At 45.5% G+C, this 26,807-nt stretch overlaps 1 protein-coding gene across 1 annotated transcript; it reads left to right on the forward strand.

Annotated features, from left to right (window-relative positions):
- The first annotated feature begins 1,294 nt into the window (after window positions 1–1,294).
- Window positions 1,295–18,197, forward strand: BAX (BCL2 associated X, apoptosis regulator). Its single transcript, XM_033169849.1, has 6 exons — window positions 1,295–1,484; window positions 4,742–4,790; window positions 5,144–5,311; window positions 15,392–15,527; window positions 15,639–15,743; window positions 17,368–18,197. The coding sequence occupies exons 1-6, from the start codon at window positions 1,406–1,408 to the stop codon at window positions 17,467–17,469; spliced, it is 639 nt and encodes a 212-aa protein (XP_033025740.1). The 5' UTR covers window positions 1,295–1,405; the 3' UTR covers window positions 17,470–18,197.
- Window positions 18,198–26,807: the final 8,610 nt, after the last annotated feature.

A 26,807-nucleotide genomic window follows, 5' to 3' on the forward strand; every position in this document is an offset into this window, starting at 1 on the left:
TGTCTTTTGTAGACCATAGAAGTGTATTTTTGGCAGATGATGGCATAGATCACTTTGGAAGATGAGCAGATGCATCAGCTGCTAATGTTTCAGATGATGCCATTAGATTCCAACTGACCTTACAGTCACCAATACAACCCCTTTTTTAAAATCATAGCCTGTTGTGCTGTAAAAGGCCACTGTACTTACAGCTACTCTCTTACAGCCATAACCAGTGCTTTTTTTCGGAGATTAGCATTTTGTTAATCTCAAGTTTGGCCTCATTGAGGGGCAGTATTTCAGTATGAATAGGAAAATGAGAGTACCCCTAAATATTTTAGAAAAAAACCTCATTGACCATAACTTTAAATGATAAATACTTGTTTATCATTGCATTGCAACTATTTTTATTTTGCACTATAAAACTACAGCGTTGTTTCATGCCGTTTGCCCCCAGGCACCAAGACACCTAAGTTCTGCCCTGTCCAAAAGGCCTCGCTCACAGGTAAAGCAGCACAGGTGATCGGAGCAGGCGGAGTTACTCTTCCCTCACCACCCGACCTTTCGAGCGCTGTAAGGCCCTATCCCTGCATTTATGTGCCACATGATCCGATTTCGCAGCCAATCACTTCAAGCGATACACACAAACACATACATATCCGCCCTCGTGTGCGTTGTGCTCGTGGAAAGGCAACGTAGGCAGTGGTGTGAATAGCAAGACTTCATTTAATTAATGGGTTTGGGGTTTTTTATTTAAACAAAAGTTTGAAGTTATTTAAAAAAAGAGAGAGAAACGTTGGAGGAAATGCATCCATTCAGTGCTTTTTAAAGAAAAAAAAGCACTGCTCCATCTAACCCGGATTAGAGAGCCTTACGCCCCAATAAATGTTAGACATAAGTGCTGCAGATGAGACTAGTCTTGTTTTCTCAATAAAGGCAACAGGTCTCCATTTTCAGCATCAGAGGAGAAAACCTCCACGAAACAAAATGCAGTAGAAAGACCATCAGCCGCCCTGGCTCCGCCGCTGCCTTCTTTCCTACGGACAGCGCTGCCGCCAAAACCTCCACCCATCTCTAGGGCTGGGAAGGTCTTTCTTCGGAGGAGAAAGGAAAGGCCCACTGGAACCGGAATATCTCCCTGTATGTGTTCCTCTACTACAGCTATTTCTAACTCTATGCGATTCTTGCTCACTTCGCACCCCCACCCCGCGTCCTTCCATCCCGGAAACTTCGCCAGCCGCTCCCGACCCTTCCGCCTCTCAGCTGCCTTGCCTCCCGTCACGTGGCCGGCGACGGGCCTCTCCCGCCCTCGGCGCTCGCTGCTCTAGATATCCGCCCCTCCTATATATACTTCGTCACGTGATTTTCTGCAGGGAGGCTGCCGGCCGCGGGTTGGGCAGAGCCGGGTGGCGGCGGAGGAGGAGAGATGGCGGCGGCGGGCCCTGGGAAGGATGAGCAGCAGCCGCCGGAGCCCCCGCCGCGGAAAGGGGGTGAACCTGCCCGAGGTATGGGGAGGAGAGTTTAATGGGGTGAGGCAAAGCACCGGGGTCGGGGGCGGGAAGCCTCCTTTTTAGTGGGAGAGCGTAAGAATCTGGGTGGATCAGAGAGAGAGAATCCACCCAGCGTCCATCCCTCTGCATGTCTGCTTAGACTTAAACCCCGCGGAGTTAAATGACGGTTTTGTTCATTTATGCACTCACCATGGGGTATGTGGGTCCGGGGTGTGTGTGTGTTTTAGTATCCCGCTTCCGGTAGTGGTCGACCCATTGAGTGAAGTCCGTGGGCATGCCAGGGCATGCAGCTGTACTCCATTTATATAATTATTTTGGGGGGCGACTTTCAAGATTTATTTATTTTAAATCTGCCCTTTCGCCAAGAAGCACGTGGCGGCGGGGTACACGTTTCTCCTTCTACCCCCCACCCTCCGCTCCCCAGTCTAACTGGTTGTTACTGGGAAGCCCAAAAGTTACGTGTCTGAAGACAAGGGGACCTGATCTTCTGTATTCCCCCCCACCCCACCCAGCGGCTGGTATTTCACCTAGCTATCGCAGTTGTGGGCAGATCTGTCCTCTGTGAGAGTTTACCTAACTCCCTGTGTTATCCCTGGTAAATTAGTCATTCATGTCAAGTTGGTGGTCCTTGTCGCCAAGCCAAGTGCCCCTGGTCAAACAAAGTGAGGCATTTACCACCATGGGTTTGCCTGGCACCATCTTTGTGGCCTTTCACCCAGGCTTTTCAAACAGCTAGTGTCTGGTCCTCTTAATTTTAAAACCTATGTTCTTATTGTTTTGTGTTGACTTTTAATCGTTTTGTTTGTTTTTCTGGGGTGCCTGGACAACTTAGCATTATGGGGCTTCTGTGTAAATTTAGATAATGAAAGGCAAGTCGATGCCTCCTTGAACTTTCCCACCTAAATTTAGATCCACGTGGGGGTGGCTGAGGCAAGCAGTGAATGTGAGCAAAATGCTCTCGCGCATAACAGGCTTTGTTTTGTTCAGGGATGCACATTGAACATTGTGTCAGACTTAACCGTTATGGAGGAGTAGCGGAATTGTTCAGTGTAGCAAAGGAGGTTTCTTATTTTTTTTTAATCAAACAACTCTTTGCTCTGTGTGAGCTCGGTTAGTTAGAGCGTGGTGCTGATAATGTCAAGGTTTCATATTCAATCCGCTTGTGGGACAACTGCATATTCCTGCATTGCAGGGGGTTGAATTAGATGATCCTCGGGGTCCCTTCCAATTCTATGATTCTATGCAGGCAGATAAGTGGATAAATTGTCTGGTCTCAGGCAGGGAGTTTGCCTAGGCTGCCTTATGGGGAGATATGGTGGGATAGTGAAGGAAGTGTGGAATGATTATCTGTGTAAATGTGCTGTAGAAGACAAACAAAGCAGTTAGGAAAGGGACTGAGAAGCTCGGGTTTCTGCATCCTAATCTTGTACGTAAAGTGGTGGCTCAAGAGGTGGCTTCAAATCCCATTTCAGCTAATGACTACAAGCCAGTCTATACAATATATTTGCCATGTGGACCCAGATTTTAAAAATCAGCCTGCAGTTGCTCTGTGCTTTTTCCAAATCACTCTGGAAAGTTGCTCCAAGCCAGCTTCTTGGGATGGGTGTGTAATAAAAATTTTAAGGTCTTATATATATAATAAATGTTCATAAATGTACCAAGCAAACAAGTACATAAATACATAAAACATGTCTGAAGCAGCACAGGAAGACCATCCTGAAACCATTTTGACTCCCAAGCTGACCAAATGTTTCTCTGCAAGGAGGGAGGGGGTGAGGGAACCTTCCCATTGTCTGAGGAATTGAGTGATTACCATTTCAAAGGAATGGCCAGACTACCAGAAAAGGCAATCAGATGAAGTAATCGTGTAACTTGCCAGAAAGGAGATAAACAACGCACTCAGATTTCTGTTGTAGACCGCCTTTTCTGTGGTGTGGGTATGTTTCTGGCTGTGGTCTTGGACTCCAGGGCAGGGAATTTAAAATGTCTACATAAGGAACAGGTGTAACATGTAGACCTCTTCTCGGCCTTGGGCCCAACACTTTTGTCTCAAGCTTTAAAAGAGAAACAAAAACTGTCACCTGAGTCAGCCACTGTAAAGATGAATGACAGAGCAGTAAAAAACAAGAACTGCCATGCAAATGATTAGTCATAACGATAAAAAACCACATTTATGAGAAACGGGAATCTGCTCAGGGAAACGAAAGGCAAATGGGTTTGTTTACTTGGGACAGTGGAGGAGGAAGGTCTTGTGAGCTTCTCCTGAGCTTCAGTGAGTCTCCTGCTGCCATCTCAAGGAGAAGTAGGGAGTGGTCCCAGTGTGTAAGAGCAGATGGGATCTGGGGCTCTTCTTTTCTCTAGTAGGATAGAGAGTCCTCTGTGTCAGAGCAGCATAGTAGGGAGATAAAAAAAACTTTCCCTCCTCCTAGTATGGCATGAGGGCCAGGGAGTTGTCCGATCAAACTGAAAAGTAAAAAAAAAATGCTTTGGAAAAAGGAACATTCAGACAAAAAGTGCAGCTTCACACAGTACATGATTAACTTATGCCTTTCACTGCTGTAAGATGTGATGATGTCTGTTGTTGTGGCTTTAAAGGGCAAGAAAGCAAATTCACGCAGGATACATGGCTGTTCATTATGATGGAACCTATATGCCCAGAGGCAGTACTGTATGTTGCTGAGTACAAGTTGCTGGAACATGACACTCGGGGAATGAACCCACCCAGAGGACCCTGTGATAATCTTCTGAGGCCCTTCTTCATGTGATTCCTCCATGAGAGGTCCAGAGGGGGACCTTTTCGGTGGTGGCTCCCCATTGGCGGAATGCTCTCCCCAGGGAGGCTTACCTGGCACCTTTATTACATATCTTTAGGTAGCGGGCGAAATATGTTTCTTTTCAACCTGGAGTTCGACTGATGAACATTCTATGGCTTTTAAAATGTGTTTGTGGGCAAGAGGTGTTATTGTTTTGTCTTTGTTTCTGTTTTATTATGTATTTTGTACTTTGCTGTTGCGAACTGCCCTGGAAACTTGAGGTGCAGGGTGGTGTACAAACTTAATAAAGAATGATAATAAAGGAAGGCTCTTGCTCCCGTGCCGTTTGTGGGCTTTGAGGGAGCATCTGATTGGCTGCTGCGGGAAGCAGAAATGTGGTTGAGATTGGTGTTGTTAAAGGGGGGCTGCCCTTCTATACCTAGGGACCAGCTCTCCTCTGCCTTGCTTATTTTCACATCATGCTTCTATCCCTTCCAGGCCCCAGATCAGATCAGATTCTTCAGACGGGAACTGTTCTTCTCAAGGGGTGAGTGCTCAGAACGGAAACATACCTGCAGGAAATGTCTGGAAGCTCATGTGTACTGCAGTGGTGGAGGACCAGTGCCCCCACCCCGGTGTTGTCGTGCTCCCAGCATTTATCAGCCCAGTAGCACATTTGGGGATTATGGAAGTCAAGATCTCAACAACATCTGAAGAGCCACAGGTTCCCTTACCATAGCAGAACTTTCTAGGGAAGGAGGGCATAAAGCCTTGGCTTCTGTGCTTGGAGTTTCCTCTGGTGACCAGTGGGATTGGGGTTAGCTCTCTGTGGCTGAAGACTTCCCTATGATCTCTCTCTCTCTCTCTCTCTCTCTCTCTCTCTCTTGTGTCCTGTGGCAGCTTCATCAGGGACCGAGTGCAGTGCTGTGGAGACTCGGGACGTATTGATGCGACAATGGCAGAGCTCGGGGTCTCGGAGTCTGAGGCTTGTGACCCGAAAACCAAGCAGCTGAGCGATTGCCTGCGCCGAATTGGAGACGAGCTCGATGGGAACATGGAGCTGCAGAGGTGTGTTTTACTATTGCGTGGGGGGCGAGAAAGCAGGGTAATAGGCCCTTCTTCCTGGTATTGTTTATTGGCAAATGGGAGTAGAACCAGCGGAAGCACAATTGCCTTTCTGTCCTCTACCAACTCTGTGCCTCTTTATTGATAGCAAGGGGGAACGTGCTGTGTATGCAGAAGAGGAACTTGTTTTTTCTTAGCTTAATTTGTTAACTGTCCTTCACCATAAGCTCCTAGAAAGATGCAGGATTAAAACAGCACAGGTAGGATAAAAAAACCCAACACAATTAAAGCAACAAGAGCACTTAAAACAACAACATCAGTAAAAAGTTTGTTGAAACACAAAAAAATAAACATTTGCTTGGGGCAGCAAAGAGATAAAAGCATGCACTCTGAGCATCTCTGGAGAGGACATACCTCATACAAGATGTTGTGACGACAAAAAGAAAAAAAGCTACCTGCTGCAGCCACCTTTCCACTTCCGCTGTGTACAGTTGTTATTATTATACCACTTTAACCAAGCATGTCTTCCCCCTAGGAAGCATACTTTGTTAAGGGAGCTGAGAGTTATTAGGAGACCTCGTTCCCCTGACAGACCTAAAACCCCCATATTTCTCTGGGAAGAGGGATTGATTGCTAAACCTTCTGGAAGTTGTAGCTCTCTGTGGGGATGCAAACCTCGCCACCAGCACCGAATGCAAACCTCGCCACCAGCACCAGGGTTTGGTTCACTCCGGGGATTCTGAATGGATTTGGACATCTGCCCAAAATACCTCTCCTTTTTATTCAGGGAAGGTTCCCCATTTCTTCTTGCAGCACGACGTGCACTTGGCCATGTTTAAATCTGATTTCAAGTGCAAGCTGTGCTGCTTCAAGCACACCTAATGTTATGTGAGGTCCGGTGCTAGACAGGTTAGATGGCCCCACCCACCTGTCAAATGTGGCCCACAGAGGCCACAATGAATCTTGCTTGCCAGCTGGAAGTGATCCCCCAGCTCAATATGCATAGATGAAATGCAGTTCTATTCCAAGAACCTCATGTGAGCTGCTGTGTATATTCACATGCTTTGAGCACAGAGAGAGAGAGAGCACACCTGCAAGATCCTCTCCAGGTGACGCAGTGTCTTTTTTTTTTTAATAAGATTTTTATTATTTTCCATTAAAACAAGAGAAAAATATAACATAACATAAACACCAACATTAACACCATAAACACACACTACATAAACACAATCAAACAATGACAAGAAAAAGAAAAAGAAACTTATACAAACCTTGAATTAACACTTATCTTCGTACTTTCCTTATTTCTATCTTCTCTATTTGGGGACTTCCCCCATTCCCTCCACTGTCTTCAAAATCGTATATATCTTCTAGGTAGCTTTGTATCTTATTCCATTAACATTTGCCCGAATTTTTGATATACTTAACTTTACTTAGTCAATTACCTAATCAACTATGAATCTTATCTTAACATCAAATCTTAACACATTTCTAACAAATAAGTCATTTACACAAAAATTTCATCTTAACAGTTATATCTAACACAAACCTACTAAAGCCGTTCTTCTGTTTACTTCTGCTCAAATATTCAATTTAACTGATTTAACTAAATAGTCTTTAAATTTTTTCCAATCCTGTGACACCTTCTCCTCCCTCTGGTCCCGGATTCTGGCGGTCAGTTCTGCGAGTTCCATGTATTCCATCATCTTCATCTGCCATTCTTCCACCGTTGGTATCTCTTCACCTTTCCATGTTCTTGCCAATAGGATTCTAGCTGCTGTTGTGGCATACATAAAAAACACTCTATCCTGACTGGGTATCTCTTCATTGGTTATGCTCAGAAGGAATGCCTCTGGTTTCTTGCAAAAGGTAACTTTCATTACCTTCTTAAGTTCATTGTAAATCTTATCCCAGAAAGCATTTACCGCTGGGCACAACCACCACATATGAAAAAAGGTACCTTTCGCATGTTTACATTTCCAACATACATCTAACATTTTGGTATTCATCTTAGCTATCTTAACTGGTGTCAAATACCATCTATATACCATTTTCATTATGTTTTCTCTTAAACTATGACAAGCAGTAAATTTGATACCTTTCTGCCACAATCTCTCCCAGTCATCCATCATAATATTATGTCCTACATCTTTCGCCCAATCTATCATTGACGATTTAACCAGTTCATCTTTCGTATGCCACTCTAGCAGTAGATTATACATTTTGGAAAGGTTCTTAAAATTCGATTCTATCAGTTCTGTTTCCAGTTTTGATTTTTCTACTTGAAAACCAACCTTTTTGTCCATTTTAAATGTTTCATACACCTGATGATAATGCAGCCAGTCGGGGACCTGGCTTTTCACCTGATCATAGCTTTTTAGCTTAAAAGAGTCCCCTTCCTGCTGCAGTATATCCATATATCTTAGCCAGTTTGCAGACATGTTCGGTCTCTTATAAGCTTTGGCCTCCACTGGAGAGATCCATCTAGGGGTCTTTCTCTCTAACAAGTCTTTGTATCTAGTCCAGACCTGATACAAGGATTTTCTAACTATATGAGTCTTAAAGGTTCTGTGGATCTTAACCTTGTCATACCAAAGGTATGCATGCCAACCGAACATATTATCGTGTCCTTCCAAGTCCAACACGTCAACATTCTCTAGTTTAAACCAATCCTTTAACCAACAAAAGGCCGCTGCTTCAAAATAAAGTCTTAAGTCCGGCAGGGCAAAGCCTCCTCTCTCTTTAGAGTCTGTTAGGATCTTAAACTTGATTCTAGGCTTTTTGCCCTGCCATATAAACTTTGACATGTCCTTTTGCCATTTCTTGAAGCAGTCCAGTTTATCCAAAATTGGTATGGCTTGGAATAAAAACAGCATCCTTGGTGGGACATTCATTTTTATCACAGCTATTCTTCCCATTAACGACAGTTTTAATCTTGTCCATATTTCCATATCTTTCTTTATCTCCATCCACAGTTTTTCGTAATTGTCCTTGTACAGGTTCAAATTCTTGGTTGTGAGATTGATACCTAGGTATTTTACTGTTTTAACAAATTTGAGGCCGGTGCCTTCTTGTATTCTTTGGATCTGTTCTGCACTCAAATTTTTACCTAAAACTTTGGTTTTCTGCTTATTTAATTTGAAGCCAGCTACAAGTCCAAATTGTTCAATTAATTCCAAGGCTCTGGGGACACTGCTTTCCGGTTCCTGCAGGGATAACATCAGGTCGTCTGCGAAGGCGCGTAGTTTGTATTCTTTCTCTCCCACTCTGATTCCTCTTATCTGTTTGTCCTTTCGTATCATATTTAGGAGGACTTCCAGGACCGTAATAAAGAGTAAAGGGGAGATAGGGCACCCTTGTCTTGTTCCCTTCTCAACTTCAATCTCCTCCGATATCACACTGTTTACTATTACTTTTGCTCTTTGTTCTGTGTAAATGGCCTTAATGCCATTCAAGAATTTTTCTCCAACTCCCATCTTTTCCAAATTCTTTTTCATAAATGTCCAAGATACTTTGTCAAATGCTTTCTCTGCGTCCACAAACAATAGTGCTGCATCTGTGTTTATGTCTCTCTCCAGTTTTTCTAAAATGTCCACAATAATTCTCGTGTTATTACTTATTTGTCTTCCTGGTAAGAAACCTGCTTGATCTCTATGTATATAATCTTTCAACACTCTTTTTAACCTTGTAGCCAAAACATTTGCAAAAATTTTGTAATCCACATTCAAAAGGGATATTGGACGATAGTTTTTCATTAGAGTCTTATCTGTATCTGGTTTTGGAATCAGTGTGATGAAGGCATCTTTCCACGTCTCTGGTGCCCTATCTCCTTCTAGTATTTTGTTGCAAATTTCTCTTAACGGCTGCGATAGCCAATCTTTCAATGTCTTATAGTATTTTGCTGTTAATCCATCCGGTCCTGGAGCCTTCCCCAGTTGCATATTGTTTATTGCATCCTCTATCTCTTGTGTCGATATTGGGTGGTTGAGAGTAACTAATTTTTCCTCTGGGACTTTTTGCAATCCGTTCTTTTCCAGAAATCGGTCTATCTCTGCTTCATCTATCTTCTCCTCCTTGTACAGTTGCTTGTAGAATCTTTGAAAACACCATCTGATTTCCTCCGGTTTCTCCACATTTTTTCCATTTACTACCAAGTTAGTGATGACATTTGCCTTTTGTCTTTTCTTTAATTGCCAAGCTAGTAGTTTTCCACACTTATTGGCAGATTCGAATGTTCTTTGTTTCATCATTTTCACTTTCCATTCAATATCCTGATTCATTATATTCGCATATTGGGATTGCAAGTATTTAATTTCTTTTTGAATTTTAACACATCTGGGGTGTCCTCTTAATTCTTTTTCCTTTTCTTTGATTAATTTCAACAGTCTCTCCATTTCTACATTTTGTTGTTTCTTCTTTTTTGCTTTTTCACTAATGAGGAATCCTCTCATTACCGCTTTACTTGCATCCCAGGCAATTCTTTTCTCCACTTCGGAACTCCAATTTATTTGAAAATATTCTTTCGACTTCCGGCTGGCGACGCCATAGCGGGTGGTCGGGGCTGCTTCGGCTGCGAGGCGCCCGATCCATCCCGGGGGTTAGGAGCCCCGCAACCGCAAAGCGGGGCTCCGGTTGGGGTGCGGGAAGAGCGTCCCGCACCCTGGGCTCCCCGGCTGCGCCCACGGAGGCTCCGAACCCTTCCCTTGCCCCCCCTGTAAAGGGGGAGTGGGGGTGAAGGGACAACGGAGCCGGGCTTACGGGGATATGCCCCAACCGGGATGCAAATGCGGCGACAAAGCCCGCGGTGAGCGTCTTAGTTCTACCTTTGAAGAATGGAGCCAAAGGAACCCGGTGGTCGTGAGTAATTAATTTGACCAGAAATCGAGCTTTTGCAACGATCCGGGGGGAAGGAGAAAGGCAGCCTGCCTTCTTCCCTTCGAGTTAAAGAAGCTAACCAATTTGAGCAACTGCTGCTACAGGATTGTCACAATGTGTTTAAAATTGATACATGAGACTGGCAAACTTTTTTCTTGGGAAGTAAATTAGTGGAAAATATCTCCATTTAAAGTTGCGGTATCTGCGCTCCAGTTTAGGAAAATGGCGATGAACAGAGAGGCAGGAGTAGAAATTTGATACCCACTCCCTCCCCCTCTACCAGTATGCTGGGCTTCGTCCTTGAACTGGTACTGAACTCTGGACTAACGGACGAACAGAGGCTCACTGCTTTGAAGGTGGAACTGCTGTACAGGAAAGTCAAAGTCTTGTGTGGGGGTCTGAAAGAGAACCAATTGCCCACAGAGGAGGCTTTTAAAACTTTTAATACTTTGGAAGAAAGTCTTGCCAAAGAGCTGAGAGGATGTCTGGGAAGATGGAGAGAAATGAGTGAGCTACTTCGGAGAAGAAACTCGCCTTTTGGGGGTGGCAGTCCCAAGGCGACGGTAAGATTTGTTATATCCAGTCCCCGAGGTGTGAGCTCGGGGGCCAGGGACAGAGAATTATGGTTTTTACAAGAAGAAAAGGAATGCTACAAAGAACCGGAGAAGCTGAGAGACGACGAGATGGACATCCTGGAGCTCGTGGCAAGGAGAGACTTGGACTGTGCCTGGATCTGTGGACGCTTGGAGAGGGAAGCCACAGGGAAATTCAGTGTTGATGCCACCAGGAGAAGAATAATGGACAGAGGGGGTGTGGGGTGAAACACTAAGTAAAATTTGAAGTAGCCTGTCATGGAATTTTGAAATCGGAGGGTGAATACTGTCAACAATCTTTCTGTTTTATTTTTTGTTTGAATATGAAAGGAGATATTTTGAGTTATTATGTTATTAGCAGCAGTTTAAAGGATAGAAGAGATAGATATGATATAAATGATTGGTGAAGATTTTAATGGAAGAAGAATTATGATGAGATATTACTACGATGATGCATTGTTAGTTAAATGTTGAATATATAATTGTGTGTAACTATAATTGAATTTGAATTTCAGGAGAAATGGTTATAAAATAGATTAAGGATATGAACTCGAAGGAGAAAGGGCAGGGGAAGTCAATGGTCAAGATATGGAAATAGAAATTTTCTTTTTAAAGAAAAGATGCAACAAGAAAACTTGACACTGTTTGTATTTGTTTTATCAGTGTATTTGCTTTGTATTTGTTTAATTGTAGGTGTGGGTGTGGGTATATGTTGTTATAAGAAAAAGGTCAATAAATTCTTATTAAAAAAAAAAAAAAAGAAAATATTCTTTCATCTTTTTCGCCGCTCTTTCTACTAGCTTGGTGTCTCTCATCAAAGCGTCATCCATTCTCCATCTAAAAGAATCCTTGGAAATCATTTTTAAATTTAACTGTACCGGATTATGGTCTGAAAGTGTTTTGGGACCAATTTCTGCCTTTTGTATTTTTGGAGCCAATTCATTCGAGATCCAGATGTAATCTATCCTCGACCATGACTGCTGAGATTCACTGAAGTAAGTTGCCTCTGTATCTGTAGGGTTTTTTTAATCTCCATGAGTCCACCAAATTCAAATTGTCCACCATTTCAAAAAATGTCTTTGGGAGTTTCCCATCATTCGTTAATTTAGTTCTTTGAGATCTGTCCATTAATGTGGAAACTGCACCATTAAAATCTCCAAGGCAAACTACCTTAAAGTCCAAATAATCCAACAGCAAATCATGTATTTTTTTTATAAAAAATCGACTTTCCATCGTTTGGTGCATAAAGTCCCAGAATCAAAATTTTTTCGCCTTGTACATTAATTTCAATTGCGATGTATCTCCCTTCTTCATCTTTAAAAAGCTGTCTTGGGCTATATTTCTCCTTTGCATATATCACTACTCCTCTCTTCTTGACCTTGTCCGATGATATAAACTCTTGGCCTAATTTTTTGTTCTGTAGTAATCTTCTGTGACGTCGGACTATGTGGGTTTCCTGTAAACATATTATATCCAAATTCTTCTTTTCTATGCTATAAAACACTCTGCGTCTCTTTGGTCTCTGATTCAATCCCCGGACATTCCAAGTCATTAACTTGAGCGCCATTTTCCTTTCTTTATTCTTTATTCTTCTCCTCCAGTTGCTTCTCCTTTCTTGTCTTTCTCTGGATCCTGACTTGGTCCTGGTAGTCCTGGCGGTGGTGGAAATACTTCTGGAAACTTGTAAAGCTGTGCTGGGTCGAGTGGAGTACCTTTAAATTGTTCCAGATGTTTGTCCAGAAACTTTTGCTTTTCCGCCAAGGACCTTATTCTTATCTTTTTCCCTTCAAACGTAAATGCAAGACCTTCTGGAAATTCCCAACTGAAGGAGATTTTTCTTCTTCTTAGCTCGGTCACCAAGTCGTTGTAAGGAACTCTCTTGTCCAGGAAAAATCTGGGGATGTCCTTATAAAAAATCACTTTATTCTGCTGTACCACCAGGTTGTTTCTGTAATGCAAGTCCAGAAAAAAGTCTCTATCGTGTCGATCGTGTAACACAATCAAACAGTCGCTGACTGTTTTATTGCTTTTCTTTCCTCTGGAACCTCTTGGTCCGAATCTGAAGGCCTTCACTATGCGTGCTGAGACGTTTACCTCTTCTAACTCCCAGTATGTTGAAAATTGCTCCACAATATAAGCTTTTAGGTCTTCCCCTTCCAGTTCTGGAAGACCCCTTAGACGGATGTTTCCCTCTCTCTGATGAAGTTGCAGAAAAGCAAGAGACTCTTCAACAGTTCTCTGTCGTGTTCCAATGTTCTCTATCTGCTCCAAATCTAGGTTGTCCAATTTTTCCTCCACCTTTTTTATTTTTTCTCTGACCACTTTGATTTCCTCAGAGTCCTTTTTCAAGATAGTCACCTCCTGCCCAATTTTATTAATTTCTTCTCTGTTCTTCCTTACGTTCTCCTCAATTTGCCCAATTGATTTTTCCAGGGTCTGCGTGGAATTTTTAATATCAGCTTTTATATCAACTTGGAGTTTTTCTATTGCAGAGTTCACTGTTGTATTTACTGATGAAACTGAATCTTGTGTTTGCTTCAACCCTTCAGTCACACTTTTCAATCCTGCTGCAATTTCTGCCACACTAGCAACCAATTTCTCCATTTGTTCCTGAAGAGTTAGGGAGACAGAGCCTCTTTTTTGTGCAGAGCTAGAGCCAGCTGTTTTAGATCTAGTGTCCATCTCCTGTGGGCTCTGCAATTGTAATCTCAAGGTCACTCCAGTTGCTGTGGTAACAATCTCAGACATTCACAGCAGAAGACCAACAGTCCCAAAAGTAAACACCAGGTGGCCAGCAGCTCACTTCTGAGAACAAAGAGCCTGCTGAGCCGGAAGCCCACACCAGTCCCAAAAATCCAGCTTTTAGGCAAAGAGTTCAAATTTTCCAAAGTAATAAATTCCTTAAAGCCAAGAAGGGTTTATTTTAAATAGCCCAAGCCAGTAACAGTTTCTCACTTGCAGTGTTACCACCAAGTCCGTGAAGTAACTTGTATCTGGTTACAAAGGAGTCAAAATGTCTCCACTGGTAAACAGTCACTGAAACACCAACAAAGAAAAAATGGCAACAATGTATTGCAGCCCGCTACTGACCCGGAATCCTAATCCAGAGGGTGAGGGGCGTCTTCTTTTGCCATATCAACTGTTTTTAAGTCTTTAAACATCCTTTAAACAACTTTTAATCAACTTTTAAAAAGTTTGGCAGAGTTCGCAAAACTTTCCCGTTAGTCGCGGCTTTGATCTTTTAGCGCTACCAAGCTCGCGCAAACAGTTCAAAGGGAACAGGCTTCCTTTTAAAGTTTCCTCTGCAAGCAGTGTTCTCCAAACTTGTCAAACAGTCCAAAACTTTTACTTACAGAGTTTCTTTGGAAATTTCTATGTCGGAAGTGCCGGGTGCTCGAGTCTGGCGGGATCGCTGCTTTGATCCTCCGGAGGCAGTCGCTTCTTCAGTCCCGTGCCGGAGCTTCGCTCGCCTGATTTTCCCCCTTACGAGGGTCGATCAGGAGCGGAGACGGCACGTCTGGGACCCACGAAGCTGGCAGTCCACGGGACGCTCTTCCCGTGGCTTTAAGGGACCCGTGGCGCAGGCACGGTAATCCCTATAGCCTACCGGAGGACGGAGCCGTCGGACTCCCGTCCGCCATTGACCGGCACCAAACCGGAAGTCCAGGTGACGCAGTGTCAAAGTGGGGTAGAAGGCAGGTTTTGCTGTGATTCCAGCTAGGCTCGGCTAATTCTCCTCCTCGCCTCACATTATTGAGACACTAGCTTGTTTTTTATCTTTGACACCTCCCCCCTCTTCCCTTGTCCTTCTGCATCACCCATTCCTGGGTTCTGCTTCTTGGTGACCGTAGTGTGTGATGAAATGTTTTGAGGCTGGCCTAGAGAGAGAACTTACAGCATCACTGCATGGGGCTTGTGAGGACAGACAAGACAAAATAAAATAGAAGTGTTTCCACTCCTTTTTCATGGACATCAAACACTCCTGCAATGGGAGGCAGGATGCTGATTAGAATGTGCTTCTGCCCCTTTGGGGAACTTTGTGGGTGGCTTTTGTTTCATATTCCACCTGTAAATAAATGTGTTGGGTTGTTGTTTGTTTGTTTTGCTTTGCTTTGCTTTGCCCCCTTGCTTCCCATAACATAGCCTAGGCATCTGGGTATGGTTGCATTTCTTTTCTGGCATCCTCAGAGTGCACATTTACACCGGGGTTCTAATATGCTGTAATTGGGATTTCATGCAAAGGAAGCCGGGTACCCACTGTGGGCCATCTTGCTTCGGAGCAGGGATGGGGAAACTGGTTGTCTTTCTGATGTCACTGAACTTACAACTCCTCGACTGCTGCCTATCCTGATGGGGTTGGAGTCTGGGTGACTTTCCGATCTCTTCTCTGTGGTTGGCTCTCTGCCTTGTCAGATGCATGTCTGCTGAACTTATTAAATGGCATTAGCTTTTTACAGAAGCCTCAGCTCAGTGCTAGATCTCTCTTTTTCTGAGTCTGCACTGAGCCCAAGCGTTTTGTGGTTTGTGTGGGAGGAAACCTCAGTGTTGCCAGTGTCTTCTCTGCGGCTGGAAGCATGTCTAACCTGAGCTACTCCTTACCCTGTGTCCCCTGCAGAATGATAGAGCAAGTTCAGATGTATCCTCCCAAGGAAGTTTTTTTCCGAGTGGCTGCAGAGATGTTCTCGGACGGAACCTTCAACTGGGGCCGTGTGGTGGCTCTTTTTTACTTCGCTTGCAAGCTGGTCCTCAAGGTGGGTTGTGTCATGTTCCCAGCCCCTCCCCGGCTGGTCTGGCCTCTCCTTCACTGCATCTAATAACGGGCTGCTCTTCCCTCTTTTTCCCTTTTCCTCACCCTTGGGCAGGCAATTTGCACTAAATTACCAGAGCTCATAAGGACAATCATCAGCTGGACCATGGAATATATCCAGAATAATGTCCTGTCCTGGATTCAAGCCCAGGGAGGATGGGTGAGTATACAGTGGCACTTTTGGGCATAGAAAATCTTAGGCTAGGAGTGGGCAGACTTTAGGCTGATGGAAACTGCTTGGGTTTTGGGGTGTGGTTTTTAAAGAGAACCATAGCAGCCAGAATCAGGTGGAAAGCACTTGGAATGAAGGAACAGAGTGTCTCTGTGTACAGGAAGCTCAGCACAGGAATTGTGTTTTCAGTACCAAAAGTGAACACACAAATCCTTTAACAAGAAAATCCACTTCTGGTTTTCCACAGTGCTTTCTCATTTACAGCAGCCTAATTTTGTATGGTTCTTCTTCTTCATCTTCAAATAATAATAGCACCTTAAAAGTGAACAAATTTATCCTGGCAGAAGATTTCATGGACCACCATCCACTTCATTGCCACAAAAGCTTAAACTGTGATAAATTTGCTAAGTCTTTATGGTGCCACAAGACTCATTGCTGCTTTTGCTACAAGAGACTTCCCACAGCTACCCCCTTGAACTAAATGTTAATAACGCTCACTACACTAATGCAGTTCAGAGCATGGGTGGCTATGAGCGTGGAATGCCCATTTTGAAATAGTGCCTGCCACCTACACTTTTTGTAGGTTTTTCTTGTTCCTTTTCCTGTTGTTTTTCTTGAAGGAAAAAAAAAATCCAATACAGTCGTACTTTGGAAGTCGAACGGAATCCGTTCCGGAAGTTCCGTTTGACTTGCAATTCACCGCTTCTGATTGGCTACAGGAAGCTCCTGCAGCCAATCAGAAGCCGCGTAAGGCCCTCAGACATTCGGCTTCCAAAAGAACATTCGCAAACCGGAACAAGCACTTCCGGGTTTGCGGCGTTTGGGAGCTAAAACGTCTTGAGTTCCAGGGCATTTGACAGCCAAGGTACAACTGCAAATTGGAAGTGGCCTTTTTTTTAAATCTCTCTTTATTATTTTAAAAAATACACATACAAATACACATATACACAAACACACAAAATAGACATATACATATGTATATGGAAGTGGCCTTTTTAGCTATAACAACTGATTATAGACATGTGAAGGGGTTAGTTGGTTTGAACAGTGCATCGCTAGTAACAATGCCAAATTAGATTTTACCTTCTGCAGCCCTTCCCCCCACCCCAGTCAATACCTTTTTTTTCCCTTTTGGCTGATCTCTGTTCCTTTAACAAGGTTAGCTAGAGAGAAGAGTACCTGGTTGGGCCAGTGGGGGGTGGTGTTGAAGGAGCAGAGGCTGCAGGGCAGTAACTTGTGATTGGAGAGAAGGTTTAACACAGTCTGCTGGCATTCCCCCCCCCCTTTGCTGTTTAAAACTGTACCCCTCTTCTGCCCCTTTCTGCGTGTGATTGGAACAGATCCAAATACTAACATGGGGCTTTTCTCCCATCACGGAGCATTACAGTTTAAGAACTTGTTAAGAGTGTCCTGCTGGATCAGTCAGTGGTCCAGCACCCTGTTCTCACAGCAGTCTGCCAGATACCTTTGGGAAGCATGCAAGCAAGACCTGAGCGCAAGAGCCCCCTCCCCTCCTGCGGTTGCCATTAGTGGGACTTTACTGCCTCTGACCGTGACATGTCTCTACAGGCTTTTTTCTCACCACTGCCACCCTTTTTTCTTTCCCTTCCAGGAAGGTCTCCTGTCCTACTTTGGCACCCCCACCTGGCAGACCATCGCTGTATTTGCCGCAGGTGTCTTGACTGCCTCGCTGACCTTCTGGAAAATGTCTTAATCCTCAGCCCCCCCCCTCACCAAAGGGGGGGCCTTTTCGTTGTGATGACAAAGCGGGGGAGTCGCTTTCCCCTCTTCTTTTCTAATCAAAGAATGAAAATTGGCTAGGATTTCCCCCCCCCTCCTGTTATGGGCAGGGGAGCTTTTAAAACAAATGCTGTCATTATCTTGGTGCCTTTTCTTTTTAAGTGCACACCCTTTTTTTCACCCAAGGAATGTGTACTGTGTGGTTTTGCTTTTTGCCTACCTGTGCCTCTTAGGGTCAGAGGACATGGAGTGTGTCTGGTTCTCTGGACTATGAAATGAAGGATCTGAGTGGCTGTTCTTGCTTGCTGGAGGGTCTGCTGATGCTGCTGAATTCCTGTTCAGTTTTCGAAGAAGAGGATGACTCTCTCAGGTGGCATCTCTCAAACTGAAGTGAGACCACTCTCTAGAAATGCAGGTTGAGAAATCCTCAAGAGGAGAGAACCAAATTCTTTCCCTACAGAACTTGAGAAATTGTCTGAGCAGATGGTAGTGGTTTGGATTTCAAGGCAACTTCTTGATCCGGCTAAGGATCAGCACTGCCAAGGAAGTGAATTTAGGCAGAGACTCCGCAGCAACCGATTTGTGTGTTGGGTCTTCGTTTTTCTGTTTGCCTGTCCTTGTTTTGAGGAAACTTCCATACCTGTAAAACAGTAGGAATTCCAGAGCCTTGTTTCATCCTACCAGATCCATCTGTTTTTCTAGGGGGGAAACTCTAGGTGGTGCTAAAGAGAGGCACTCATGCATACACCCCAAGTCAAGAAAGCAAGAGAAGTGCTTTTAGAAAGCAATTGTTCTCCAAGTGGAACAGAAGACATTGCAAGAAGGAAATTCACCTGCTTTCTTCTGTCCCATGGAACAAAGGTTTCAGAGGCTGGAGAGAGCCTTGGTGGCTTAGAAAGCAGAAGAAGTGAGGAGGGTTTGCAGGTTGGGTTTCTGTCTGTTCCACAGAGTTTTCTCATCTCTTCTCCGTTCTGTATTTTAATGGATTAATTGTCCTCCAGGGGGTTATTAGGCAAAAAGAAAAGAAGAAGAAAAGCACCAAACTGTTCCAGCAAACCTTCCTATACCCACGTGCCAGTGTGGAATATCTTGATCCTACCTGTGATGGGGGCATTTGACTCAGTGTGGCTTCTCTTCTTTCTCTCCTTACCCCCACATGCACAATGATAAGGTATTGTGACTGCATATCAGCATGTGAGCACATAACACCGCGAAACCTGTGCTGGCAGTGCACCTTGAAACACGCGGCGTTTACTTTCTTGCCAACAGGTGCTGGGAAACTTAACTACTTGCTGCAAGGGGGCAGAGCTTTTGTCCTTCCCTAGCAGTCTTGGGAGCTGTCTGCTTCTTTGTTCCCCTTTCCTCCAGTTTATCCTTCATCAGTTGCCCATTGTAATGGGTTCTCAGAAATACTTATTACCGATCAGCATCTTCCCTGATGTTTCGGAGAAAGTTATTCATGGCAGATGGAGACAGACAGGTGATGGGCTGTCTGGCACGAGGGGGTGAAGGGTGGCAGAGAGCTATGCTGCTGGAACTGTTGAGGTATATATCGGGTGGCTTGGGGGCCTGCTTTGCAAAATCCACTTCCTGTAGTCCTCTTCTTAGTTAGGCAACCTTTCAGTCATCAAGCCATCCCTCCTGCTGCGTGGGTGCCAGGAGAGAGCTGGGTGCATGTGCCTGCTTCGAGGAAGCACAGGGACCCAAAATAAGGCACAAGTGAATGGCTGGAGCAGTTTGGCCTTCTCAGCTGTTTTAACTTTGCTGAGGAACCGGATAATACCGCTTGAGACCATCAAATCTGGGAAAGAAGCTTCTGTCCCCGATTCCAGCAGCAAATGCTTCTCGGAGCCCATCTTGGGAAGGGGAGGGTGATGGCACACAGCGAAGAAGGGTCCAACAGAGAATGGCATTTAGGTATCTGAATTGCTGCCTTCCAGGTGTTCAGAGCTACCGCTCCCATCCCCCTCAGCCAACAGGGTATGCTGGTGAAAATTGTACAGAATACCTGGAGGGCACAAGGGAAGGCTAGGTGATTCCATAAAGCAGAGGCAAAAGGCCCATGCGGTTGCCAAGGCCTGTGCAGTGTCTGCGGCAAGCCTGTAACCCTCCAGGTGTTGTTGGCTGCGGTTCCCATCATCCTCCGCCATTGGCCAAGTCTGGCTGGGGCTGATGACAGGAATGCAACAACACCTGCAAGGTCACTCTTTCCCCGCAACTCGCACAGTGCCTCCTGCAGAAAGTGACGGTGCAGCCAGCACACACACACACACACCCCAGCTGCACACATATTTGACAGCACATACAATCGGGGCAGGATATGACACCTAAAAGACCCCAGTAATCTTCCTTTACAGCCGTTGGGCAAATCGGTTCAGCCCAGTGTCGTGTCATGAAGCTGGTGAGGAAACGGGGGGGGGGTTAAGATTTGGGGCATGAAATATCCCATATTGGTGTGGGAGAGGCGGGTCAGGGAGAACCAAATGTACTTGAATAATTATATTGGGAGGGGGGATTTTGTTACCTCAGGGGTTGGGTTTGCGGGAGTGTAACGTCATGAAGGGAGGGGCTTGAGTTTTTCCCCATTGGGGTGGGGTGGGGGGGACAGACAGGAAAATGCATATTGCTGTTGGGATTGGGGTGGTGGGCATCTGAGGTCTTTTTATTTGGAGTCTTCGATGCTTTCTTTGATGTCATGACTTGGGGATTGTAGAGTCTGGAAGTGGAAATGAATTGAACCGGGAGGTTGGGGAGGGGAGGATTTTGAAATAATGGGTTTTCAGTGCTTTGATAATCTCAATATGTGGGGTGTGTTTTCTTTCTGTTTGTTTCTCTTCTAAGGGCTTCTGGGGTATTAAGGAACCGTGGTTAATAGTGCAAGAAAACGTTGGAGGGTTTAACTCCTGGGTTTAAACATCACCTTCTGAGGCACAGTTCATGTCTGGATAGGTTTTGCGTCAGCTGCTGTGCAGCCTTGATTGTTAACTGTGGGTTGCATTACAAATATGCCAAGACCTGTATGTGTGCGAGACCCTGGGTTTGCCCCCTTCTTGCCCTGTATTTCTGTTCCCGCAGCCCCACCTAGCATCATTCTTTGTTTTTTACTTTCTATACCAGCATCTTTTTCTACCAGCATCTTCAGCTGTTCTCTTGATGCCGTGGACTTGCTGCTCATCTATTTGGGCAAGTGCCAAAGGGGCTGCGGCAAACAACTGCTGAGAGGTTCTCTGGGTGGGCTGTCTCCAGTATGGAGGCAGGCACTCGCACCAAGGGACTATACATTTAAAGCTCTCTTAAATCATGTTAGAACAGCCATGGCTTCCCCCAGAGAATTCTGGGAGCTGTAGTTTGTTAAGAGTGCTGGGAGTTAAAGAGTTGCTATTCCCCTCTCAGAGCTGCGGTTTGCAGAGTGGTTTAACAATCTTTCTTCCCAGGGAACTCTGGGAATTGTAGCTCTGAGGGGGTGAAACTGATCTCCAAACAGCTCTTGGCGCCTTTAACTAGCTACAGTTCCTAGGATTCTTTAGGGGAAGCCATGTGTGTTAAAAGTGGCATGGCATTGCTTTAAATGTATGTTGCGAATGTGGCGTCAATCAGTCTCCCCTTCTGCCCATATCCCCTCGCTTCAGATAAAGGATGCAGGGAAGCTCCTGCTGAGCATTGGCCTGCTTCTGAAATGGAGGTGAGCTGTTGGCAGAGGTCCTTAAAGCATCAAGGCCAGCAAGCAACAGTGGGTCAGCCTTCTCCTACTCCACCCTCCCACAAAATCTGCTTCAGGCCGACCTGAGGAGGCCTTCAGCAGTGGCTGCTTTTGTTTCAGGAGGGAGTGAGGCGGGTGAAGTGATAATTTCCTTGAGACAGGGGAGACACAAGTCCCTTAGTGAGGGCTCGGTTTGTTCCCTCGGTGTCTCTGCAGTGCCGTGTTATTTCATTGGGAAATAAACATTTAACAAGTGCATGTTTCTGTGTTTTGGCATACACTGCCAAAGAGATCCACAGCCCTGGAGCATAGCAGGGGGTAATAGGCCCCGAATGGAGGGTACAGCCAACAGCAATCTCATCTGGCTGCGATGAAGCCAGCCTTGTACTGTGACTTGAAGGGTGCCGGCAGCTGTCTTTAACAGTTGAAGTTGATTCACACGTCTCTTTCTATGCAATTGACCCCTTACCAACGCAATAGTTTCTGTACTTTTTTAAAATAAATCAAATTACCCATTTTATAATTTTTTTTAAGGAAAAAAAAGTTTGATACATCTTTTCTGATCTGTTAACTGAAGTTACAGGTTTTTTTGTTGGTGTGTGGCAATGAATTAAAAGATTTTTTAAAATTAAATTGCAAGTCTTGGGAGTTATTCATAAAGGGAGGAAAGGGTCTGAGGGAGGAAATGACGAGCAGACTGTATGACTACAGCCTGCCAACTGACCAATGTATGATGGACCACCAAGGTCCCTGCTGATTTCTGGGATTCTTGGGAAAGGCTGCTGGGCCTTGATCTGATCTAGCAAACCTTTGCATGTGTTCTTACATGAGGAATGCATAATACTTGGTTTCACTTAACCCAGATTAGTTATGCTTTATCTGTATTAGATCCTGAGTGTGCGTGCTTGCTTGGTAAATGGAAAACCCAAGTTTGGTTTGAGGAGTACAGAGATATTGCCATATTACCACGGGACAGGCAGACTGGACTTGCACACCCCTCAGCAGACTAAAGCCAGGCAGCACCTTGGGGTAGTCCCAGCACACCGGCTGCATCTCCTGTTCCTCCTAGAATGCCTTCTCGCTCTCACCGGTGCTCCTCCCTCCCTCCTCGCCGCCTTCTGGCTCCCTCTAAGGGACCCCTTCACCGCACCACCATCTTGAGAGCCGGCCCAGCTGAAACCAGGCAACATCCGGAGACAGGCCCGCTCCAAGCCAATTTTTGTAAGGTCACAAATATGAGCTACACTTTTAACTTTTCACAATCAGAATTGGGGATGGGGGGGGGGGAGAGTGTGGCTTATATTCGTGCCAATATGGTATTAAAAAATGGATCTTGCAAGACTGCAGCCTGACCACCAGGGGTCTCCCTCCCCCCTCATAGCAGGTGGCCGCTAGGGAAAGGACACTTTCTATGGTAGCACCCAGATTAATTCATTTTTCTCTCTTTTCTCGTCCTCCAGTTGTCAGGCAAACCCCCTCCAGGTATTTTATTCTGACCTGCCCTCTTCTGCTTATAGGGATATGTTGAGCCCTTTAGTTTTATTGGTTTTATATATAGCTACTGGCTTCGTTGCATTTACCTCTGTTGCTTTATTGTTTCGAGGTTGTGTTTTGATTTTAAACCATATTGAGGCTGTTAGTGGCAAAAGGGGACAGATGGGGACACAAATCCTAAGTTCTGCTAATTCAGGGACGGGGTAACTTTTCGCCCCAACAGCCTCAGTTCCTTGTTTACAGCCTTTTTGGGGTGGGGGGGGCGAGTAGCCTACAGGGTGGAGCAACAGATGCTACTCTTACTGCTTTAAGGAAGGCAGCAGCCTAGTGCATGCAAAAATCAGAAGCTTCTGTATGCATCTCTTTCCACTCAGGCAAGCAAGAGGCATGGTTGAAGTTCAAGGACACTTTCCACCTAGGCAAAGTAAGGATGGCCCGGGGAGGGTACTGAGGGCCGGACAGAAAGTCCTGGAGGGCCACGTTTGGACCTTGGGCCTGAGGTTTCCCCCCACCTCAATCTTGGGCCACTCACTTGGCTTGTTGACTCCACACCCCTTTCAGCATGACAGCACGAGTTGCAGGTCACAGCCCTGTTTGCTATGGGGGTAAACTGGGGCCGGATTGTTGTCATCTTCTACTTTGCGTACAGAGTCATCGCCCAGGGAGGCAAAGGAAGGATCTTCAAAGCAGGGGTGTCTGCAGTGCCACCCCTGAAGAGGCTGGGGGTGGTGAAGAGGCTGGGGGTGGGTGCTTAAAAGTCGGCCGGATTATCAGGTGGCTTTTGCAACACGGCTGTGCCTTCTCGTTCCCAGCAACCCAACAATTTCTAGAGGCAAATTAACAACGCGGAGGCCACACTTGGGGTCCATTTTGACTGAGGAAAGGGCCAACAGCAGCATCCCTATCTTTCAGAGCCATAAAAGTCGCTCAGGGGCAACTTGGGGCAGTCACTGTCTTTCAGTCTTGCCTACTTCACAGGGTTGTTGTGAGGAAAACACGGTCTGCACTCCTGTGCTTACTTACCTGGGAATAAGCTCCATTGAACACCGTAGGATTTACCAAATATCCATATGGAATCCTGTTCTCACTCACTTAAGACTGTCCTTAGACTGTCACAAGCTGCAAACTTTTTTTTTTCTTTCTCCCCTATTCACTCTTTCCTTCACACCCTTACCCATTTTTGGCAGGAGGAATGAATATATTGCCTGCAGAAGAGTTCTGGTGAATGCAGTGTTAGGTATGCAGTGTTAGTAGAGTTATAGTACCTCTGGTGAGGGACATATCATGCTTCTGGGGTACTTTGTCCACCTTTAGTCCCCATTCTGCACTCAGCTCTCACCTGTGGCTCCTAGAAGCTGTCAGCAGGCGACAGCGGCCACACCCTGGGAATGGCTTTGACTGGCCAGCTAAATGAGGTGAGGGTAGCCGATGGGTCTCAAACCCTCAATGAGTTAGGGACTTCCCCTGCATGAAAAGACTGGCTCCAGTGGATTGAGCAGACAAGATCAATAGTGAGTTCCAATGGTCAAGAAGATGGTTTCTACACATGCTGTGAAGTTAAGTGAGGGGCAAATAGGGCTTGTCAACCTGGGAAGGCAGCCCACCTAGAAGAAGGAACACTCCAGTCCTAAACCTCTGCTGTCTTGTGGGACATCTTTGGGAGAAGAAATAAGGAGTAAACACTACACAAATCCGGAGTGGAGCCCCTAAGATGATTAGACGATAACCTTGTATCCCTCCTTCATGAGTGGGCTGACAGCTGTCTGTCACACATGCACACAGGTTTTGTGGGAACATTTCAAGTGTCCTGCAGAAGGAAAGGATTTTCATTCATTTATTTATTACATTTCTATACTGCCTTTATCTTCCACTGATCTCAAGGTGGTAAATAGGGTTCTTCTCCTCCCCATTTCATCTTCACAACGACCCTGTGAGGGTTAGGTTAGATTAAGAGATGGTGACGGGCCCAAGCTCATCCAGTGAGTTCCATGGCTGAGTGGGGATTCGAACCTTGGTCCCCTCCAGGTCGTAGTCCAACACTCTCCGAGCTACAGATTGCCCTGCCAGCAAATCCACTTGCAGAGCACAGATTAACACCTTCGTCAGCCTCCTGAAATGCCAAGCACCTTCCTCCATATGTGCTAAAGCTAGCATTGGGGTTGGTTTTGTTTTTCCCCCCTGCCATACTCAGCAAAATAACGTTTATCCTGGGAGATTATGGGTTGTAACCCCAAAGATGTCATCTGTTAATGAGTGCAATTAAGGCGATATAGTCCTGGCCACAAGATAGAAAAGGCCCAACTCAGCAAGCCGTGGGTGCCGTTAGTGGCTTTTAATTAGCAATTAATAACTTTCATGCCTCAGGGCCTCCGTTAACAGGCTTTGCTGACTTATCAGCTTGGGAAAAGCGTTAGAAAAAGAGGTGAAAAAACAAGGCCCCGGTATTCCTTGACCTCTGCTTCTGCAGTCGCCTCACAGCAACCTAGAATTTGAAAATAAAGACTAGGCTGCTGGTCTGCTGATGAGAAACAGGTTGATACCTGAGTTTGTAATGAGGGGCACAGATCAAGGTGGAGAGTGTGGTTTGCCATGGGCATGTTGACGCCAGCTAATCCAGTTTGAGCCAGTTTTATCGGCTGAGTGGAAACATGATCCCGTCAGGGCTGCGCCCTCACGTAGGCCTTGTTAAGTTCCCCATTTATCCAGCCTTCTCGACACTTTACAACCCTGGATTTTGCTGACTCCATGGTGCTGATGAAAGAGCAGAGTCAAGCCTTGTGACTGTCACTACACACAAAGTTCATTTGAAAGGGGGGCAGCGGGAAGAAGAGGAGATCCTCTGCATCTTTGAAAAGACAGAGGAATCCAGTGTGGCGTGGAAGAAGAGAGATGTCATGGGGCAGTTAAAGGGGGAGGATCACGCATCGAGATTTGCAGACTCATCCTAAGTATGCTTAATTGGAAGTCCGTCTGAGCCAAGTGTGACTTATTTCCTCATATGAGTGATTAGGGTGGTCACTAGGGACTCGTACGTTTTGCCTTGGTTGAGTAGCCAGCCACTATATGTAGTGGCCACGATCCTCAGCCCTGATTCCCTGATATCTGGGAGGGGGGGTATTCAGGGCAAAGGCAGTTGCTACATGGGGTTGGTGGCCTTTGTGGGATGCTGAACTAAATGGGCCTTTGGCCCAATCCAGCCACAATTGTTGTTTTCTGCTTCTCCAGAGAAGCGGACACGGAGCAATGGATTCAAACTACAAGAAAGATTCCACCTAAACATTAGGAAGAACTTCCTGACAGTGAGAGCTGTTCGGCAGTGGAATTTGCTACCAAGGAGTGTGGTGGAGTCTCCTTCTTTGGAGGTCTTTAAGCGGAGGCTTGACAGCCATGTGTCAGGAATGCTTTGATGGTGTTTCCTGCTTGGCAGGGGGTTGGACTGGATGGCCCTTGTGGTCTCTTCCAACTCGATGATTCTATGATTCTTATTTTCTACTGAGTTTGAGAGGGTTAGGATGCTGGCTTCTGAATTCTGTGGGTGGAAATCAGGTCAGAGAGGGCAAGAGTTAAAAAGACAGAACTCCTGGGTTCTGTGGGAGGCGAGACGATTTGAACCTAAAACTCTAGGCTTCACGAGGGCCAACCAGGACTGAACATATAGGAGGAGTCTGCTATACATAAGAGTCAGAACACTGGTCCATCTAGCTCGGCATTCCCTACACCGACTGGCAGAGGATTTCCAGGATTTCAGGCAGGGAGTTGTAGCACCGTAGAGTTGGAAGGGATCTCAAGGTCACACCAAAGTCAGAGTATCTCCCAGCCCTACTGGATTGAGTTTGGGACATTCTGCATGCAAAGCAGGTGTTCTGCCGTTGACCTGCAGACTCCTTTATGTGTCTAATCCCAAGACACCCTACAACATATTTCATTCACATTAATCGTTTATACAGTGGTACCTTGGTTCTCGAACGGCTTAGTTGTCGAACAAATCGGCTCCCGAACGCTGCAAACCCGGAAGTAAGTGTTCTGGTTTGCGAACGTTTTTCAGAAGCCGAACATCTGACACGGCTTCCACTTGAGTGCAGGAAGCTCCTGCAGCCAATCGGAAACCGCGCCTTGGT

Source organism: Lacerta agilis, chromosome 14 (genome assembly GCF_009819535.1).
Source record: "Lacerta agilis isolate rLacAgi1 chromosome 14, rLacAgi1.pri, whole genome shotgun sequence".
Taxonomy (NCBI): domain Eukaryota; kingdom Metazoa; phylum Chordata; class Lepidosauria; order Squamata; family Lacertidae; genus Lacerta; species Lacerta agilis.